Below are 21,209 nucleotides of genomic sequence, written 5' to 3'. Positions count from 1 at the left end.
AAAAAATTTTATTACTATAGATGGTGATGATGTTAACTAGGCTTACTGTAGTGATCACTTTGCAATATACATATTATGTTCTGTACCTAAAATTAACATAAAGTTATATGTCAATTACACCTCAATTTTAAAACACACACTAAAAACCAAGTCAGCTTTCCCTTGTTGGTCTTGATAATTATTTAGAAACAAAAAGGCATCCTCAGGTATTTTCTCCCACAAACTCTACAGTTCATAGCCATCCTTCCATCCAAAAAAGGCACAGGACTGTCCACTTTTCAATATTTTTTATTGTTTGACAGGCATTTACAACGTTCCATTCATAGACCTAAAAACATAAAAATAGACCTTCTTTCAGCTTATAAAAGAAATATATAAGAACTTTTGACATAGACACATCATGACCTTATGTACAAGAGACAATGGCACCCTCTCCAAGCACCAGACTTTCCAGCATTTTCAGACAAACCCGTTGCACTGGGACTGGTCAGTGGGACTATTAGAAGCCTCCGCTTCAGTTTTCCACCCAGACACAATCGAATTAGAGATGATATGGAACAATGCAGTGATACAAAGGGTATAGAAACCATTCTAAAGCTCTTTAAGAAAATCAGAAGATATAGCAAAAATTTAATAGAATAAAACTCTCAAAAGATCAAGCTCAAAGCCCTGGAAACCCGAAAGGGAAGGGATACAGGGTGGGGAAGCAGGAAAAGCAAGCAGGGGCACAAGAGCGTGATGTTCTGAACTCTCTATTGTCTGGAAATATAAATTCATAACTGATTTTTATAAAATATAACTCCTAAAGCTACTATAAAATTCAGGTCTTTAAAGTACCTACTGATGTGTCAAACACCAAATAGATATTTTCCCCAAAAAGAAAGTTTTCATATTATTTAAATCTTTTTTAGGAAGTGGACATTGTGAAATGGGGGGGAAAAAAAAGCTATAAACCTTTTAAAAAAAAATTGAAAGTGCTTTAAATTGTTTTTGTTCATCCTGTTTGGAAATCTGTTTAGTAGAACATTAGTTGTTTTCTCTTTTTTAGCATGTTTACCCTGTTTGTTGGCATGAAGAAAGTGTTAAATACAAGACATGTTTTTGAAAAGATTGTTTTGTTAAGAGGTTTGGTTATAGACTATCAGGGAAGGGGTAGGTCATCTACGGATGGAGATGTAACTATGGTGGGAAAACCAATGATCACCATGGCAACCCCGTGAGAAGGAGTCTCCCCTCCCCCGCCATGTGCAACAGACACACACACTGCCCATTCCGGTGTCACGTTTAATCCAACCAAGCTCCCATCTCAAATAGAGATTCAAACATTAAAAAAAAAAAGAAAAAGAAAAACTGCTTCTTGGGAAAAAAGCTTCTCCTAACCATCTTGTTGGCCTTTCATATATAAATATAAAATCACCACACCTCACTCTCTCTGTAAAAGGTAAAATCCTCATTCTTTAAACTCAGAGTTACACTAACACTGTAAAAGTCTCATCTGTTTGTGCCCCCCTGCATCTCAGATAAAATACAAAAAATAGTGTTTTTTTTAAAGTGATAAATTTGGATCTCTTTTCAAGGAGTTTGGCATCTTTATAATTCTATGCAAAACTAGAACTTCCGAACACCGACATCGAGTAAGACCAGCCATAGACTAAAACAGAAGAGGAAAAATGGAAAAATAAAAAAAGGCTCATCAAAACATAAATCTTCACCCTCTCCTCACACATTCTTAAAATACACAGAAATTCTCGGACATTTAAGAGGGAAAGGAGAAAGAACACTGCCAGCTTTACAGTTGCTTTGTTTTCCCAACTAGGAAGTGGCTCCTGGATTAATTTCAGATAGAGTCCTCATTCATTTTTCATGTGCTATCCCTTAAGCTAATCTGTTGTACATAGTTCAACTCCTGGGGTAGTTTGTCTTTCAGTGCTGTAGAATTTTTCTTTTTTTTTTTTTATAATTCTTTTAGGCCCTGATTAATTGAGAATAAATAAAAGCCCTTAGTAGTAATATACAGAAGCTCAAGCTGATTTGGGATTCTTGAACAATTCTTTCCGATGTGGTTAAAAATGATCAAGTTGGGTGGCTACATGGCTTCAGAACAAAGTCAGCTGCCAAAACTGTTTGTGTGCAAGAGTGCGACTTAAAGGGAGCTTTTTTCCCCCCTCGCGGGTCCCGTGGGGGGAGTGTAGGGGGCGGTGGAGTGGGGTGGGGGGCGGCAGACATATCTACACGGACTCGCTACGGATGGGGGGAACGTGACAGTCAGATCTCAGTGTTCAGCTTGTGGGAGGGGGCGAAGTCTTCGCGCCTAACCCAAATGACCTCCTCGCTGGTACTCTCCGGGCCGCCGTTGATGCCCGACAGGGCGGCTTGCTTCTTGAGCTGCGTCATGCGGGACGCGTGACTGTCCAGGGGCTTCCGGCCTCGCTCCCGCTGAGTGATGGAGGCGGCCTGAAGCCGCTCCTGCAGGTCTCTGTCCGCCGCGGCGCCCTTGGCCGACTCACAGAACTCATCATCGTCACTGAGGATGTCTGTCTCCTTGATGTCATCCTGCTCTTCATACTGAGCAAGATCAAACTGTTCCTCCACCCAGCGGTCAGTGTCCCCGCCACCGGGGGGCTGCTGGGGGTCTTTCTCCGGGCTGCTGGCGGAGATGGCATCGGAATCAATGGTAAACCTGTTTCGGGCCAGTCGCCGCCTCCTCCTCCCAAGAGACTTGCTTGGGGCGGACACTGCACACACACACAAAAATATAACAATAAAACCCCCACATGCTTTACGTGTGATGAAAATCCAGAAAGCAAATACAAGCTAAAGGAAAGGAAAAGACTATGAGATATGCATTTAGGGCCTAGGTATCATTTGGGGCTTAGAGTCCAGCCTGTCTCCGGGGGGCAGGGACGGGGGCTTTACCTGGCACAGATGTCTGGGCTTAAGAGGATATTCTAGTCACTGATGGAAGGGCAAGGAGGTGGGGGGTGGTGATAGGGACGTGGGTGGGTTGTAGGTTATGGGGAAAAGGGGATTTGACTCCTCCTGAAATAATCCATTTCTCTACCTGTGTATCTGGGAGGCAGGTAATACAGATTCCTGCTGTTGTAAAGTCCACCACTGCCGCTGGGATTAATTAGCACCCTCCTTCCTGACCATGGCCTGTGGCACAGTGCTCTGAGGATCCCCCAGGGGCTGTCCTAGAGTCATTTAGCTGGAATAGGCCTTTAGTAATAAGGATGGACATGCTTTCAGAGTTTCACTGTCTTTAGAGGAAATCACCATGATGTACCAAGGAGGGAAAAATACTGGTCCAAGTTATATTGCTTTCTGAATGTAACATTTCTTGAGGATCTTCAGGTACCTTAAGGGTACACCATTGTTTTTTTAGAGGCTCCAGAAAAGATTGGGTCTCAGAGATGTCATGTCCTCTTTCTGACAAAGCCTCAGATGAAACTGAGGATAAAGCAACTTTGAGCCTTAGTCCCTTCCTGACTCTGTTCTATGTATCTCCAATTTCTCTTCCACAGAGCAATTAAACTACTAGTGCCTGAGTGGAATGAGAAAGGAATAATACAACACTCAAGCAGCTGATGAGCAAAGTGCAAAATAAAGTGACTAACAGTTAAGAAAAACAAATCTCTGTATTCTGTGTTTTCACCTCACTGCCCTCTAGAAAGTCAGTATTACTAAAAACAAACAAAATATGCCACCCAGTCAAGCAAACAATCACACAGACACACACAGGCACACACACACTAAAGACACATGGAAACACTGCCACTTCTCCAGTGAAATGTACCACGTGCTGTCCCATAGGAGGGGGGAGCCTAGACACCAATAAGGAGCTGCTTTCTTGAAATCTATACCTGGAAATTCATTAAACTGCTTCAGGGCTGCAAGAAGTATTCCTATGTCCTGCCAAATATAGCCTTGACTTCAAATATAGCAGGTGCAAGGTCGGTAAGCCGGACAACAGTCTAAATTGGCTCCCATTCTGACCATCTCTATCTCAGATCCCTGTGTTTCCGTCATCATCCTTCTCATTCAAGTCGGGGAATGAAAATCACTCCCGGAAAAATACAAAACAGAAAGAATAAAAAAATAGTACTACTCCATTGGAAACAGGCCAAAATTATTGTTCAATATTTACCTCAATATCATCACAGTAGAACCTGACTTTCCAATCACTATATTAGAACTACCTTAATTCCAAACTGGAATACTGGAAATATTTGTCAAGGATGTGCTGGCTGAAGTATTTAGGGGTAAGGAGTGCTAATGTCTGTATTCTGAAGACGTGTCAAAAGCAAGATGAGTTGATGGATGATGGATGGATATGTGGTAATGAAAATATATAAAAATGTTAATTACAGACAGTAGGTAGGAATGTGTATAATTCTTTCATTTGTTCTATATGTCTAAGAATTTCCATAAGAAAATGTTGAAACAACAAAAAAAATGTGTAGTTGGATCACTGGCAGACATTTGGTGAAGGGAGGCAGAATATTGGCCTTTACTGTTCTATTCAAACAAGAGCAAAAGGAAAAATAAACTAGCCAGGTGTCGTGAATCACGATAATGAGTAATGAAGCCTAAAAATCTGTCCTTTACTAAAAGAATACATAATAACCTAGCCAGCCTTATGGGGTTCCAAAAGACGATCTTTAACTTGAGTGCCGCCATTACTCACTATTAAGACTGATTAGCTAATACAGTGCTGACCCACTCAAACAGCATTTTTAAATCATCTAATGTGAATGATGAGAGTGAGGAACTTCAAAAGCAAAGTGATAAAGGCTTTCTTCAGCCAAAAATGAGCCATTAGGCTCTGACATCAAGGCTTTCTCTCTTGATAGTCAAGATAATAGGGTAGGTTGTAGCAACTTTGTCTTCTTTCCAAAGGGATCTCAGTGGGAAAACTTCTGAGTGTCCTACAGACTACAAATGCTTAGTTTCAAAGTGAATGGAGCTCTAACTTTAGGTTTATCAATTAACAACTAAAACCTGGCCAATGACAAGTGGGTTTTCCTGAGGTTGGGACACACAGTCCCAATCCCGATTAAATACATCTAGAAAGTAAAAGAAACAAATGAGATAATTCCAAGGTGAAATCCTCTGCTATAAGCGCTAAAGAGATGAGCAAAGCTATTTAATACATGAGGACTCCAGGAGAAATCACGGATGGGGAAGTATGGATACTGGTAAGCCCAGAAGAGTGCTAGGTGTTCACTGTACCAGGTTCCCAATAAACACTTAGCAGCTGATTGAAGAATAGATGTAACTAGTCCCTTTTAACATTAGCTGAACTTAAGGTACTTAGCGTGTAATATACCCTGTCAAGCTAGGCAGGTTCTGTCTATGAAAACCTTCAACCATTCACAGCGCCGTACCTGCCTCTTCAACACAATTGAGAACAAGCAGAAAATTCACCAGAACAGAAGGCGTTTTGGCGAATGCAAAGGAAGCCTCTTTTATTGGAATGTTCCCTGCAAAATTTTGGATTGCTTCTTAAGAAAGAAGTGATAAAAATGTTAAATCTTGATGTCTTTAATACCCAAGTGTTATGAAAATATCTTTCTTCCTAGATAGATTTTAATGCCATTTACAGGTGGGAGTATTGATCTTTACTGCTTCAAGGTGATAGAATAAGTCCTAAAAGAGTATTTACTCTGGGACCATTTAAATTCCAGATTGTTCTTTTCTAATAGCAGCTCAAGGCTTCCCCAAATCAACACAGAAGCTAAAATTAACATTGCAGGCACAGGTGAGGGTAACATCTGATGGGTCATCTGGTCTACCAAACATGGCCTCCCTACTGAGAACAGGCCTGGCTGTGTTTCTGGAGGACAAAGCCACCATGTTCTCAGAATGGTGGGCTGTGACCTTGCTGAGACATCACACACTGCTTTTTTTTTTTTTTTTTTTTTTTTTTGCTGGACAAAGCTGGCTGTCATGCAAAGCAGCAACTCTCATTCGGCAAGCAGGCTAAGACAGCCCCTCCAAGCAGGAGAAGGCGCTCACTTCCTGGCTTGGCGAATGAGAGGGGGAGCTCACCAGCCAGGAGGAGGAGGGCAGCCAGGGGAGAGCTTGAGGGAGGGCGAGAGGCTTAAATCAACGGAGGGAGGCAAAGGCAGGGAACCTCACACCAGGAAAGAATGTACTCCAACATTAGCCGCCACGAGGCCACATCTAAGTCTTGCTCAACAAGGACATCAGTTCTACAGTGGAGTAGGGGTGACGGGGATTTTGAACGTCTGAATCCCCACAGTACCTGCCCTGCTCATGGCCGGCCGGGCCCCTTTCAGCGCACACAACCGCTTTCCTCCGAAAGGGACATATTGCTGGGACGAGGGAAGGCTCTCGGTCTTCAGGAGCTGTCTTCTGTGCTTATCTCGCAGGATGGAATGCACAGCCTTCAGGAAATCCTTTCGGCTCTCTGGGGAGCTATGAAAAGAAGACTTACATGTGTTGGGGAAACAGCACTTAACACATGGTGAACTTCTGATGCTATCAGGTACAGTCAAACAAATATCCCTGAGGACCAAAGTTAAAGATGGGAGGTCACCACTCCAATTTCACTGCCGAGGAGCGTTTTCATCGCTGGAGATAAAGAACACGTATTCCTTTCCCTTTATGCTTTGTGAGTCATCTCCTGCAGCCAATCTGGGACAGAGCACCCCATTACTGAATAGATTGATGGAGAGATGGATTTTACAGACAGAGTTACCAGATTCTGCTCTCAGTACTTAAGGCTGAGCCACAGACAAAGGAACCAAGAGATTCTTACAACTCTGCGGCGCCCCTGAAATAATGCGCCAACACCCTGAGCTTCCTTTAATTTGGCCTCCTTGTTAACACATTACCGAACGGGGAATTTCTGCAGAACCTAACATCTGTGGCCAGTGATTTACTAGGTTGGCCAAAAAGTTCATTCAGGTTTTTCATAGTCTCTTACAGAAAACTTGAATGAACTTTTTGGCCAACTCAATATTATGTAAGTGAAAATTGAAACGACTCCGGTCAATAACATTTGGGCAACAAAAAAGACATATTAATACATCTCTGGTCAGTAATGTTTTAAATATATCAGTGCCTCCCATGGCACATGTGAACATGAAAATATTAAAGCTACATTGTTAAGAACTGAAAAGTCTTCCCAAGTCCCAATTCCCAAAGTACATCCTAGGTCAGTTATTTTTCTTGCTAAGATCTCAGTATTTTTACCCAGGTAAGTTTTACCTGGTATTCCCTATTAACAATGAATATGGCATCTCTGGGGCAGGCTTATTGGACCCGATGGATTTAACAACAACAACAACAAAACCACGCGTATATTGGCCTAAATAGATAATGTGGTAAAGGTAGTGCCACATGTGGTAAGGGTGGTGCTAAACCACACACAGATTATTTGAAAAAAATTTCTGTTCTAGTTCCAACAGGTTCCCAGGATTTGGATTTATTGCTCCCTGTCATCCAACACAGACAGGTGAAGCAGAAATACAGAATACAGGCTTTGAAGTCAAACCCACTGAGTTTGAACTCAGAGTTCATTTGATATAAGGTTTTAGTAAAGTAGCCTCTATGAGCCTTGACACCTCATTTGTAAAAATGGAATAAATACTGAGGCTGATAATAATAATACTAATAATACTCAGGCTGATTAACTGAAATAATGCATGAAAGGCGCTTAGCCTAGTTGATGTTTGGTAAATGCGTCTTCTTACTACATCAGCAGTCACACTGTAAAATATTATTAACAACCATAAAATATTCATTCTGTTGAAAGTATGGGCTGCACTTGAGAAAAGTGCGATTCTCAAATTCTCAAGAGCCCAAAGAGAAGGAGGTGAAGGAGGAGCAGAGGGGAATGGGGAGGGGAGGGTAAGAATAAGAAGAAATAAGTAGAAGCCCACATCGTAAGTTCAGCTTCCACTCCAGATCTGCAGGTGAACGTGAGTCACCTGCGCTAGCCTCCCCAGGCTGAACTCTCTGCGTGATGATGAATCCCTGCAACAGGGCACCATGCCCACCTCCTCCCCGCTGACTCTCCCATCTGTTACATCTCAGGGATGTTACAGTAGAAACAGTGCACCCAAACCCCAAAACCAAGCATTGTAAGACAACCACGTCCTTCTAACCCACCAAATGTACACCGAGGAAGAACGCCCTCGTTCGAATGTTAGGTATGTATGAAAATTCCAATTTCCTTTTAGAAAGATACTAAATTGACCAGGTTACTGTCTGCATTCTAATAAAATTAATTGATCTGATGACTCTTACTCAATTAAGTGTTAAGTACTTTCTCAAATGTATAGGAAAAAGGATATAGCTTCTAAGGACACACAGGCTAGTCCAGAGAACGCAGAGGGGCTGGGGGCGCCATGCACAGTCACACCCGGCCCTGGGCAGCACAGTCCACGCTGCATGGATCCAGCCTCACCTGCAGCACAGGTGGAAGACCCTCTCCGGCCTCCCTTCAGACTCCGACTTGACATGGACGATTTCACACACGGCATTTGCTTCCGCATCTAGGTAAATTAAAACAAGGATGAATGAGAGTATGTTTCAAAGAAATTTATTTGCATTTTTATAAAAGCATCTTGCATGCTTTGGTGTCAAGATTAAATAGTGCAGAGCCGCCTAAGACCAAAGCAACTTCATTCCTGTCCCACGATCTCAAGAGGCTAAGTGATTGAGAGCTTAATGGATACAAAAGAAAAGAACGCTTGGAAAATTTCCAGTTGCTAAAATCTCCCTCTGGATGGTCTAAAAGGACAATCGGTCAATCATACTGATGAAAGAACTGACCCTTTTAGCTTCACCGCCCGTTTAGCTGAACTATTTTAATTAAGTAATTCATTGTTTTGGCAACAGTTGGACGAGATGGAGCCTGAGATTCCAATGTAGGCCAGTGATAAAGAGAGGCAGGCCCTTTCCACCAGCAGGACAGCCTTCCCCCTGTGACCAGGCCTGGTGCCCTGGACAAGAATCTCCTGGGAATAAATGGGGCTCTTCTTTCTCAGTCCACCATAGAGCCCAATCTGAGTGAAGCAAAGATGGTATCCGAGAAGGTAAGAATAAGCTATTTTTAGAAGTAATTTCTAAGTCTCTCAGTGCCTGAAGATCATGTTATTTTACCATGTTATTCATTAGTAGTGTTTATAAAGGAGACAGTTGATGGCAGACACGCTGAACTCTGCACATTGTGAAGTCTCAGGCTTACCCAGTGGCTCCACACCCTGGTCACAGCAAACCCTCATCACACAAACCCAACCAGGACCCATACAAAGTAAGTTTCACAAGTTCTCCCAAATGCAGACAAAAATCTAGAAATCTCCATCTTCTGATTCTCAAATTCATTGGTATAAGGAGACGTGTTGGCTAGTCTTTACAACGCCATGAAAATAAGCTTCCGTCTTGATGATTTTACACTTGATTTGAATGAAAACATATTGAGGGTGAGAATGGAATGTCACATTCACAAAGATGGCTTTGTTTTCCAAACTTAAGTTCTTCACGTATTCAGTCCTCAAGGAAGGCAAAATTCCTGCCTGAGAAGCCTTTACAGTGTGCTGTAAACACGGGCTTTTCCGGATATAAACCAGGCACAAGGAAACACAGGAACTGGATAACTCTCAACCTAAGACTGTAAAATAAGACAATGCTAGCATTTAAGAGCCCAAACTTCAAAATTCTATTAGACCTGTTTGTAGACCTAAGATTTCTAGGTTCCTGAAAATTCATCTGTAAATCAATTTTACTAATCAATCAGAGTAAAAAAACAACAGGGTAAATCTCTGGGCCAGAAGGTTTGCCAGACAAATATCTGAAGGCAGTCACCCCCAATGCATTTACCAGCCGTGGTTTTTGCATTTGAGTTCTCTTTGTGCAATGCATAAGAGCTGTGAAGGAAGTGATTTCTAGTTTAACTTGGGTGAGTAACTGAAGGTTTACCAAACACTGCAGAAGGTTTGTCCTTATGACACTGGATTAGGAAAAGAGTTGGTTCTACAAGGACTAGAACCCATCTTATGGCTGATGAAGGGGACAAGTGCAAATGGGGAGAAGATGAGTAATGCCAATGACGTCAGTGTGAAATGAATATATCTCCTGTCATGTTAATAAACTAGAAATGTCACAGCCATCAGTGATTTCTGGCCTCCAAAGGTGAATGAGGGCTCCCCAAACTGCATTCCAGAGGATGCTGCCAGCCCCTACAGTGACGGCTGAGGAGATGGGGGAATGCAAGAAGCAATGTGAACAGGAAAACCGGACTGGCCCCAGATGGCTGAGGTGCATATGAAAGGAATGAATTCAGTGAGCCCAGAGGCTTGCATCTACATAGAATGCTGAATTCCTTACATACATACATAGAATGCTGAATTCCTTAACTTAATACCTGATCTTTGATGTTCAGACTGCCTGCTCCCTTTGTGGCAAACTTGTATATAGCCTGACATCCCCTCTTGCCTCCTTGGAACAGGTTTCTCAGAGCTACTGAGACGCTGTCTCCTGGGCTCGGAGTCCTAAACTTCCCCACCAAATAAAATAACTCTCTACTTTCAGGCTGTGACTGTATTTTTTAGTCGACACCAGAAACACAAACAGAAGTACAGATGACTATGCGCCTGCAGAGGCCCCCTTTCTCAGCCTCTCTTTACTTCCAGAAAGCTGCACCTGCTGTCCAGGTGGGGCAGGGCTTAGCGTGTTCCAAGAGTTTCCACTTGACCCCAAAGCTGCTCCTCCCAGGGTGTGCCTGGGAGAACCACTGCTAATTGCCTCTTCCTATCAGACTTTATTTTTTGAGGCTCCAAAATCACTGCAGATGGTGACTGCAGCCATGAAATTAAAAGATGCTTACTCCTCAGAAGGAAAGTTATGACCAATATAGATAGCATATTAAAAAGCAGAGCCATTACTTTGCCAACAAAGGTCCATCTGGTCAAGGCTATGGTTTTTCCAGTGGTCATGTATGGATGTGAGAGTTGGACTGTGAAGAAAGCTGGGCGCCAAAAAGTTGATGCTTTTGAACTGTCGTGTTGGAGAAGACTCTTGAGAGTCCCTTGGACTGCAAGGAGATCCAACCAGTCCATCCTGAAGGAGATAAGTCCTGGGTGTTCATTGGAAGGATTGATGCTGAAGCTGAAACTCCAGTACTTTGACCACCTCATGCAAAGAGTTGACTCATTGGAAAAGACCCTGATGCTGGGAGGGACTGGGGGCAGGAGGAGAAGGGGACGACAGAGGATGAGATGGCTGGATGGCATCACCGACTAGATGGGCATGAGTTTGGGTAAACTCCAGGAGTTGGTGATGGACAGGGAGGCCTAGCATGCTGCGATTCACGGGTCACAAAGAGTCGGACATGACTGAGCGACTGGACTGAACTGAACTAAACTGAATACAGCGTCAAATGAAGCCCTGGATGGGTCCCAAGTCACAGAAACACTGCTATTCTAAGTCGATACCATGCTGACATTTGCTTCTCTTCTCATGCACTAGAGCACCATCTAATCAAGGACTGAGTTGGCCAAAAAGTTCAAGACTCTCTGTAGCATCTTACTGAAAAACCTGAACAAACTATTTGGCCAACCCAATACATTCATCACTACCTGACAACTGGCTTCACGGATATTTGGGTAACAGAAGAAGAAGTGACATTTCATGCTTATACAAAGATAAAGATTTGTAATGCTTCAGGAAAAAAAACAACGTATTCAATGGCTTTTTTTGTGCTTTGGAGGCCTTTTGGGGTCTCTCAGTTAAAAGTCCAGTAAGTTATTTACATGGGCTTTGTCTGCTCACAGTCTCAAAGATTCTTTCCAGAAGTACAAGACTCACTGCTACTTAGCTGTGTCACTGTAAAGTTATTAATATATATAACAGAATGAATAGAATTCCTTGGAACAGTAGTAAAGGCATGACGTCCATTCACTTAGATCATTTAACAAATCGTTGGGCAAATAAGAGGCAATGAAAAGTCTGAGGGAAGGGAGACATAAGCAGAGAAGAAAAAAGATGGTGGAGTGGTTGGAGCCAAGAGTGTGGATTCAGAGAGACGGCTCATACACAGAAAGATGTACCCAACCCATTTCAGAGTTTACCTGCACTTGCCAAAGCGCGAACCTGCAGAGCTTCGGTAGGAATCATGTGTCGAAATCGGAAGGGGTCCCAGTCCTCATAAATTGAAAGCCTGTGCGATCCTACCTGTAGGGAGAGAAGGAACCAGCTGCATGAGATCTACGTCTCAGTCTGGATCAGACCCTCAACTTTCTAAACCAGTGACGCTGCGGACACAGAACAGCCCTGTGGTTGCCAAGGGGGAGAGGGGGTGAGGGCCTAGGAGTCTAGGATTAGCAGAGGCAAACTATTACACACAGGATGGGGAAACGACAAGGTCCCAGTGTATAGTCCAGGGAGCTGTATTCAACAGCCTGTGATAAACCATCACGCAACAGAATAAGAAAAAGGAATGTCTGTCTACATGCATATAACTGAGTCACTTTGCAGTACAGCAGACACTGGCACAATACTGTAAATCAACTGAACTCAATTTCTTTTAATTTAAAAAATTAAATTGTTTTAATTTTCAAAATAAGAACAGCAACGCTGGAATCCTGGGCTGCCCCCTACGAGCCCCATGAGTCTGTTCGCCCAGTAGCAAGCCAGAGGCCAGGTGACAGATCTGTTGAGGGTGTGCAAATGAGCTTGCTAACCAAATTCAGGCAACAGAGAGACAAAAGGAAAAGGAGAGAAGGGACCCCAAAACAAGAACAGAGAGGGGACAGGAAGAACACGGAGGGGATAAAACTAGTGGTGCAAAGTTCTGGCCGTGGTAGGTTCAATAGTTATTTACTGGCTGGCCAAAAAGTTCACTCAGGTTTCCCCATGTTATGGAAAAACCCCAACGAACTTTCTGGCTAACCCAGTATTTTTATGCTGTAAATGTGAGCCGCCTACAGGATGGGCAATTTCCTCAAATGCTCAGTTAACACCTCAAAAAAAAAAAATTCATAAAACATTCATGCCTGACAAAGGTTCAGAATTATAATTACACAGAGCCAGCTGAGAAGCAGATAGAGAGGGGAGATACTCTGAAACTGTGGGGTGAAAGAAAAAGTCTTACAAGTTTCTTCTTCTGTTTGGCGCCATCTTTATAGACAAGGACCACGGCAGTTTTGAAGACTGGAAGAACATAAAACGAAGGCGGTTATGGCACGTCAGGCGTTGGGTTTTCCCCTTCACTTCAATAAGTTGTGGTAACAAACACTACGGTTATGAAAAGGATAGACAGTCCCCATGAACGAGCGCCCCCTCCACCCTCCACTCCCTCAGCACATCTGAGAGACACAAAAGCCTGCTCAGACAAAAATTTCCAGGTCCCAGATAAGTACAGGAAGCCTAAACAGATGGAAATAAACCCTCCTGCCCCACTGGAAACTTTGGGGTAAATATATCTTTCAATTACGCGCTCTCTTCAAGTTTCAAACTTCAGTTTATACACATTTAACAAAAATGTACTGGTTTAGCAGCTGAAGGAACACTGCAAACATCAATAATAATAATAATAATAGTACTTAAGGTAATTTCTATTTCAGTAAATCAAGCTGATATTACACAGTGCTCATAATTCAGAAAATATAATCCATCTTTTTGACCTGAATAAATAAAAACTGGTTTACTGAGAAGAATGCAGTTCTACTTCTTCCAAACAGGATGAATCATCAGCCATTTCAGGACTTCTCTAGGAGTCCAGTGGTGGAGACTTAGCCTTCCAATGCTAAGTGCAGGTTTGACCCCTGGTAGGGGAGCTACCAAATGCCTCTATGGCCAAAAAACCACAACATAAAACAGGAACAGCGCTGTAACAAATTTAAGAGACTTTAAAACTATGGAGGACAGAAGGTGGGTCAGACTGAGAGCCTAGCATTGAAATATACACATTACCATATGTAAAACAGCCAATGGGAAGCTGCTATATAACACAGGGAGCTCAACCTCATGCTCTGTGACAACCTAGAGGGGTGGGATGGGGTGGGAGGGGGGTTCGAGAGGGAGGGGACACATGTGTACCTGTGGCTGATTCATGTTGACGTACGGCAGAAATCAACAAAACATTGTAAAGCAACTATCCTCCTTTAAAAATAAACTTTTAAAAAACGTTTTAAAAATGGTCAACATCAAAAAAAAAAAATTCTTAAAAAAAATAAGCTCTTTTTAGAAGCTAGGAGTGTGCTGTTTTATTCTTATATTCTTTGGGGGCGAGGCGGAGGGGAGGCGGTAGAATGGTGTTATGCATAATCTTCCATAGAATACCTTAAGCAATGCCAAGCACATTTAACACTCAGTGATTCTAACTCCTCCTGGAAGAAGAACCGATGCCCAGACAACAGGGGTGACCCCAGTCCATTGCTGGCTCTCTCAACAGGGGTGACCCCAGTCCATCGCTGCCTCTCTATCTTCCTTCACACAGTGACCCCAAGTCACACTAGGGACCCCATCAGTCACACGGAGGGGGACCCCTGGGTACCAGACACAGAGAATTCTGAGGTTCAGGCCCCTAGGCTCTCTAGAGACCAACCCACTGTGTCTGGTTCCCTCTTCATCCTACCCAGGTAGGACGGGTCAGGTTCCCTATGTTTAAGACTGCTCTCATCTCCACTGTGGGAAAAGAGGTGATGGGGAGAAAGGGACCCCAGCCACTGAGTCTGTGCTGTCTAAGCACCTGACTTCATAAAATCCCAGAGGCTAGACCGTGAGGTTCCCACTGACCCCACGAGGCCACAGCAGCTGACGGAGGGTGTGCACTACTGCCTGAGGAAACCCAAGGTCCTGATCACGAAACCTTCAGAAATCACAGTGGCCAGGACAGCAGGTCCCTTTAAAGGTGAGGGAGATCCCCTCCAGGAGAGGGCGAGGGTGCCAGTGACCTTCACCTCCAAAGACCCACTACCTCCTTGGGACCAGAGCTCAGTGAAACTGCTGCCATCCTACTGGCCTGCCTCGGTTTACTGGACCATCTAGGATCATGGAGGGAGGACCAGAGTGGACCTCAGCCCGACCTGTGAACACCTCCGCCATGATCCCTCCCTGATCCATGGGGTGACTCTCACTCAACCAACTCCAAGTGTTGCCCATCCCTTCGGACACGGCCTTGACCTTCAAAACTCCTGGCTGCCCTGGCCAGCCTAAAACACTCACTCCATTTCCCAAAGGATGAGCATCTAACGCCCTTCTAGGGTGAAGCCTGAACAGACGATGTCTGTGCCTCTTTTAAAGGTGATGACCATCAACCCTGAGCACAGACTAGCCTTCCTGGGAGTAAAACATCAGGGTGCTATGTTGGCAGCCGGTCAACTTCAGTTTCAGAAGAAAAGCGGCACCATTTCCTGAGATCAGAGGTTCGTTCCAACGGAAACAAGACAACCATGCTTTAACCCCAAAGCTGCCTACTCAGAGCTGATTACTTCCCTCCGAGCAACTCTTCCTTGTTTCAAAATGCATTTCTAAGGCTCTGTTAGTTCTGCCTTGCTACTTAAAAATCACACCGAAACTGCAACATGTCACCTTTTAAGGACTGGGAATCGTAAAAAAGTAGCTCATTATGATGGCAATAGTCTGTTCATGCCTGCTCAGTCACTTCAGTCAGGTCTGACTCATTGTGACCATATGGATTGTAGCCCGCCAGGCTCCTCTGTCCATGGGATTCTCCAGGCAAGAACACTGGAGTGGGTTGCCATGCCCTCCTCCAGAGACACACACACACACACTGCCCCTGAGCTGGGCTTGTGTCACAAAAGCCCCAAACCTTAAAACTGACATTTTCCTGGGCCTTTTCTATCACAGATTGGCAAGCTAGGGCCCACCTGCTTCTGCTCAACCCGCCAATATGATGCCCATTTGTTTACATACTGTCTATGGCTGCATCTGGCTACATACGGCCTCTGGGTCTGCAAAGCCTAAAATATTTACTCTGTGGCCTTTCACAGAGTAAAGTTGCCAACCTCCTGGTTTCTCCCACTCATATGATTTTCTTATTCTAAATCTGTTTATTTCTAACTGCAGGAAATCTGTAAAATATAGGAGATATGTATGAAAAATTCTAATGCTAACCTCTGGTATAGTTCATCTGTGCCCAGAAGCAGAAACAGGGAGAGAGATGGTTTGGGTCATTTCCTTCAGAATCCTACATCCCATAAATGACCTACAAAGAAGTATCAGAAAGCTCCCAGATCTCTCAGCGCGGTGGATAAGAATCTGCCTGCCAATGCGGGGGACACAGGTTCAATCTCCAGTCCAGGAAGATTCCACATGCCAAGGAGCTCCTAAGCCCATGTGCCACAAGGATTGAGCCTCTGCTCCAGAGCCTGTGCTCTGCAACAAGAGAAGCCACCGCAATGAGAAGCCCATGCACTGCAACCAGAGAGTAGCCCCTGCTCTCCACAACTAGAGAAAAAGCCTGCATGGCAACAAAGACCCAGCACAGTCAAAAATCAATAATTTTAAAAAAGAAAGAAATTGCAATATTAGAAACAGAACTATTAAGGATGGGAAATGAAACAAACAGTATCCCTCCCCCTGCCAAAAATATCCACTCCTATCAAAAACCACCAGCATGTAAAACTACCCCACTAACTCCTTTGAGTATCACACTTGGTAACATGTTTTTCCTTTACACTTACATGCTTATTACTTTTAATTAGATGGCATCAACAGCTACAATAATCGTGCTTTGGAATTTTTAGGGATATCACTAAGGAATATCAATGAAGGCTGAGGGATCTAATTAGGAAATCCAATGAACCTTTGTATTAAACGCTCTGATTTTAATACCGCTGGGATGTTCCACTTGGGTATGAACTGTTCACATCATACATGAGAAGAAGAGTTCAGTTTAAAAAGCAGTAAACAGAGAGAACAAGATGACGGAAGAGTTGGTGGATGTGAAGCTCATCTCTCCCCACGGATACATCGGGGACACACCTTCAGACACAGAAGCGCATGCAGAGCACCAGCTGAGCGGACAGGAGGACCTGACCAGAAGAGAATATACAGAACCACGCAAAACTTGGTAGGATGAAGGGACTAGGGGGGAAAGCAGGAGTGTTAGAAGGACTGGACCTGCCCTCAGCGGGTGGAGGAACTGAACCAGGGGTCTGATCCCCACATCAGAGCAACTGTCTGAGTCAGAGGAGGAACATTTAAGGCTGAGAGTGAAACAGCTGATCTGTGGCGGCCTGAACAGAATGAGAATCAGACGGTCCTTGCATAGCCATTCATACCCCAGAAAAGGACACAGGTCCCCTGGAAGGCACGGCGGCTGGGAGCTGGAGTTCAGGGATTGTGGAGCAATCCCAGGGCGAGACTGCTGTTGACTGCAGAGAGACGGACTGAGGGGATGTGAGGGAGGAGATTGTGGTGGGAAATGCCTGTGGAGGAAAGCCAGGCAGCCATGGAAGCAAGGCGGTGCTGCTGAGTCACACGTAGAGGGTGGAGCCATCACCAGTCTCTTTCCTCCCACAGGCCAGCAGCTGAACAATAGAGAGGCTGGCCCATCAAACGCCTGAGGCATTGAACTACAGAGTAGGACCCAACCCAGGGGCCCCCTTTAACTGCTTGACATGTGGAACAACAGAGAAGGACCCCACGCGAGGGAGCCCTCTAAGTGCCTGGACTGGTGGAGCTACGGAGAAAGACTGGCAAAGAGGCCTTCTGATCACCAGTTACAAGAGGCTTGGGAAAAGACTGATAGCACCATAACTCCTGTGGCAGAGGCATTCCGTGTCCCTGCACACTTGGCCGCCAGAGTCCCCGCAAGCCAAGCAGCCACACCACCTTCACACTCAGCTCTCACGGGGACAGAGCTGCCACAGGCAAAAAAAGTCTTGTGTCTATGCGCGCAGGGTTGCTTCCTTCGTGTCCAACTCTTTGCACCCCTGTAGACTGTGGTCTGCCAGGCTTCTCTGTCAGGAGGGTTCTCCAGGCAAGAATACTGGAGCATATTGGCCAATACTGGTTGCCATACCCTTCTAGAGCACTATATTTCCTGCTGCCCTAGCTGCCAACCCCTGAGTACCTGGTGCTGCCAGGACCCCTGAGACCCAAGCAGCTGCACCACCTCCACCCCTGGCCCTCACGGGGCAGACCCAAGTCCTCCAGGGCAGCTTCAGGAGCAAACCCCAGTGGACGACCCACATGCACAGGTGGAAATGAAACCATAACTGAAACCCAGGGGCAGTGTGGCTAAAGAAGAAGACCCAAACCTTCCCACCAGCTTTACAAGCTGTAGATTAAATCCACAGGACCAACGAGGCAGACTCTGTGTCTGTGGAATATATAAAGGGTCATTGAGAGCTCCCACAAAAGAAAACACACTAGTTCTGATGGCTGAGGGCACTGGAGGAAAGAACACACAGAAATAGGACCAGGTTAGAGTCTGAGCTGCCCCCACAGCAGGTCCAGAGTATCAGCACAGTGTTGGAGGGCATCCTAGGGAGGTGAGGGGGACTGTGACTCCCAGCAAGGGAAAGGACTCTGACAGCAGTGACAAGAAAAACATTTATTATTCTTCTGTTTTGACTTGTTCTATTGATTCTTTAGGATTTTTTTTCTTTTATTCCCCCTCTGTTGTAGCTGCCGATTTTATTGGCACTATGAAATCTAAGTAAGCTTTTGAGCTTTTTTTTTTGTTTCTGTCACATTTTTTATTGTTTTTATAAACCTCTGCCTCTACTTTGGGCTTTTGCAGTTCTGTGGAGTTTTCTTTTTTTCTCTTTTTTTTAATTCTTAATTTTTTAAACCAATTATTATTTTTTCTACATTTATTCCCTTGTTTGCTTTTCCTACTGTGCTTTTCACCTTGCAGTTAATCTTTAACATATAGTCAGTTCAGTTCAGTCGCTCAGTCATGTCCTACTCTTTGCAATTCCATGAACTGCAGCACGCCAGGTCTCCCTGTCCATCACCAACTCCCGGAGTTTACTCAAACTCATGTCCATCGAGTCGGTAATGCCATCCAACCATCTCATTCTCTGTTGTCCCCTTCTCCTCCTGCCCTCAACCTTTCCCAGCATCAGGATCTTTTCCAATGAGTCAGCTCTTCGCGTCAGGTGGCCAAAGTATTGGAGTTTCAGCTTCAGCATCAGTCCTTCCAATGAACACCCAGGACTGATCTCCTTTAGGATGGACTGGTTGGATCTCCTTGCAGTCCAAGGGACTCTCAAAAGAGTCTTCTCCAACACCACAGTTCAAAAGCAACAATTCTTTGGCACTCAGCTTTCTTTATAGTCCAACTCTCACATCCAAACATTACCACTGGAAAAACCATAGCCTTGACTAGACAGACCTTTGTTGACAATGTCTCTGCTTTTTAATATGCTGTCTACGTTGGTCATAACTTTCCTTCCAAGGAATAAGTGTCTTTTAATTTCATGGCTACAATCACCATCTATAGTGATTTTGGAGCCCAGAAAAATGAAGTCTGACACTGTTTCCCCATCTATTTGCCGTGAAGTGATGGGACTGGATGCCATGATCTATGCTGTCTAGGTTGCTGTCTAGGTTGCTCATAACCTTCCATAAATCTTCTTTATCTACCTCTATTTAACTTTGCATATCTATTCTTTCTTTTCCTTCTTTCCTTTCCTCTCGACATATTTGTGAGCTTTATTTTCATTGCTTTATTCCCCAATTGGCACCATGCTTCAGTTTTTTTTTCCAGTTTGTGCTTTGGTTAGTTTTGTTCTTAACTGGTACTTATAATTTTTGGTATCCTTTGTTCGCCAGGTCAATCTATTGCACTTTACTTTTGTTGGACTGTTTTGACTTTGCTCATGGGTGTATATGTATATGTGTATATTCATTATTTTAATTATTATTTGCCTGATTTTGTAATTACCATTTGTTTGGGGTTCATCTTTGGTTTCTCATTTTTGGGTATCTGTTTTACCTCACTTAATGTCATAAAAAACCACTTGTGGAATCTTCATTCCTGAGCTTTTGGAGTGGAAGCACTGACTCTAAGACCCTAGATTACGAGAAAACTAATCGTAAGGAGCATCAAATAGTGAGAACTCACACAAAACATCACCCAACCACCAGCAGCACCCTGTGCAGGATGCCTCATCTAAACAATAAACAAAACAAAAATATAAACCCAATCATTAGCAGATAGGATCACCACCTCACTCAGCCTTGCCCATCAGAGGAAAAGCAAACAAACAAAAAACTCAGCAGAAATCTTACCCTACAGGAAGCTTACACAAACCATTGAACCAACCTTAGGAGGGCATAAATCAAAAGGAAGAAAGAATTCAACCTTGAAGCCTGGGAAAAGGAGACCTCAAATACAAGTTCAAAAAAAAAAATCAAAAAGGCAGATAAATACTACATATGAAGGAACACACTAGAAACACAGAAGCCCAAACAAATGAAGAGGAAACAGGCAGGCTCCCCGAAAAAGAATCCAGAAAAATGATAGTAAAGGTGGTCAAAAACCTTGAAAACAAAATGGAGAAAATGAAGCAATTCACAAAGACCTAGAAGAATTAAAGAATAAACATACAGAGACAAACAAAACAAGTACTGAAATTAAAAATAAAAGGAATCTATAGCAGAATATCTGAAGCAGAAGAACAAATCAGTGAGCTGGAAGATAAAATGGTGGAAATAACTTCTGAAGAGCAGAATAAAGTAAAAAGAATGAAAAGAACTGAGGACAGTCTCAGAGACCTCTGGTCAAACGCACCAACATCCAAATGCAGAAGAACACACCTTCTTCTCAAGTACACATGGAACATTCTCCATGATAGACTGCATCTTGGGTCACAAATCAAACTTCAGTAAATTTAAGAAAATTGAATTCATATTAAGCATCATTTCTGACCACGATGCTATGAAACCAGATATCAGTTACAAGAAAAAAAACTGTAAAAAACATAAACACATGGAGATTAAACAACACGTTTCTAAATAACCAACAGATTACTGAAGAAATCAAAAGGAAAATCAAAAAATTTCTAGAAACAAATAATGAAAACATGACAACTCAAAACCTATGCAATGCAGCAAAAGCAGTCCTAAGAGGGAAGTTAACAGCAATACAATCCTACATCAAGAAATAAGAAAAACATCGAATAGACAATCTAACTTTACACCTAAAACAACTGGAAAAAGAAGACAAAAAAACCTCCAAAGTTAGTAAAAAGAAAGAA

The 21,209-nt window shown here is 43.6% G+C and overlaps 1 protein-coding gene across 8 annotated transcripts in view; it reads right to left on the bottom strand.

Moving 5' to 3' along the window:
- Positions 1–270: 270 nt before the first annotated feature.
- The window catches only part of TIAM1 (TIAM Rac1 associated GEF 1), a 451,497-nt gene continuing 430,558 nt past the window's right edge, over positions 271–21,209 (bottom strand). For 7 of the 8 annotated variants that reach the window (XM_043892670.1, XM_043892674.1, XM_043892673.1 and 4 more), the window contains 5 exons: positions 13,124–13,182; positions 12,102–12,204; positions 8,438–8,525; positions 6,269–6,441; positions 271–2,735 (listed from right to left, as the gene is read on the bottom strand). In XM_043892670.1, the coding sequence (XP_043748605.1) occupies positions 2,266–2,735; positions 6,269–6,441; positions 8,438–8,525; positions 12,102–12,204; positions 13,124–13,182 (893 nt within the window). In that variant the 3' untranslated portion in view covers positions 271–2,265. Of the gene's footprint in view, positions 2,736–5,446; positions 6,442–8,437; positions 8,526–12,101; positions 12,205–13,123; positions 13,183–21,209 lie in introns of those variants that run through there. The other variant, XM_043892676.1, reaches the window with a different exon arrangement.

The sequence above is a fragment of the Cervus elaphus genome, chromosome 31 (genome assembly GCF_910594005.1).
Source record: "Cervus elaphus chromosome 31, mCerEla1.1, whole genome shotgun sequence".
Lineage (NCBI taxonomy): Eukaryota > Metazoa > Chordata > Mammalia > Artiodactyla > Cervidae > Cervus > Cervus elaphus.
Note: the sequence above shows the minus strand (reverse complement) of the source record. Positions and strands in the feature narration are given on the sequence as shown.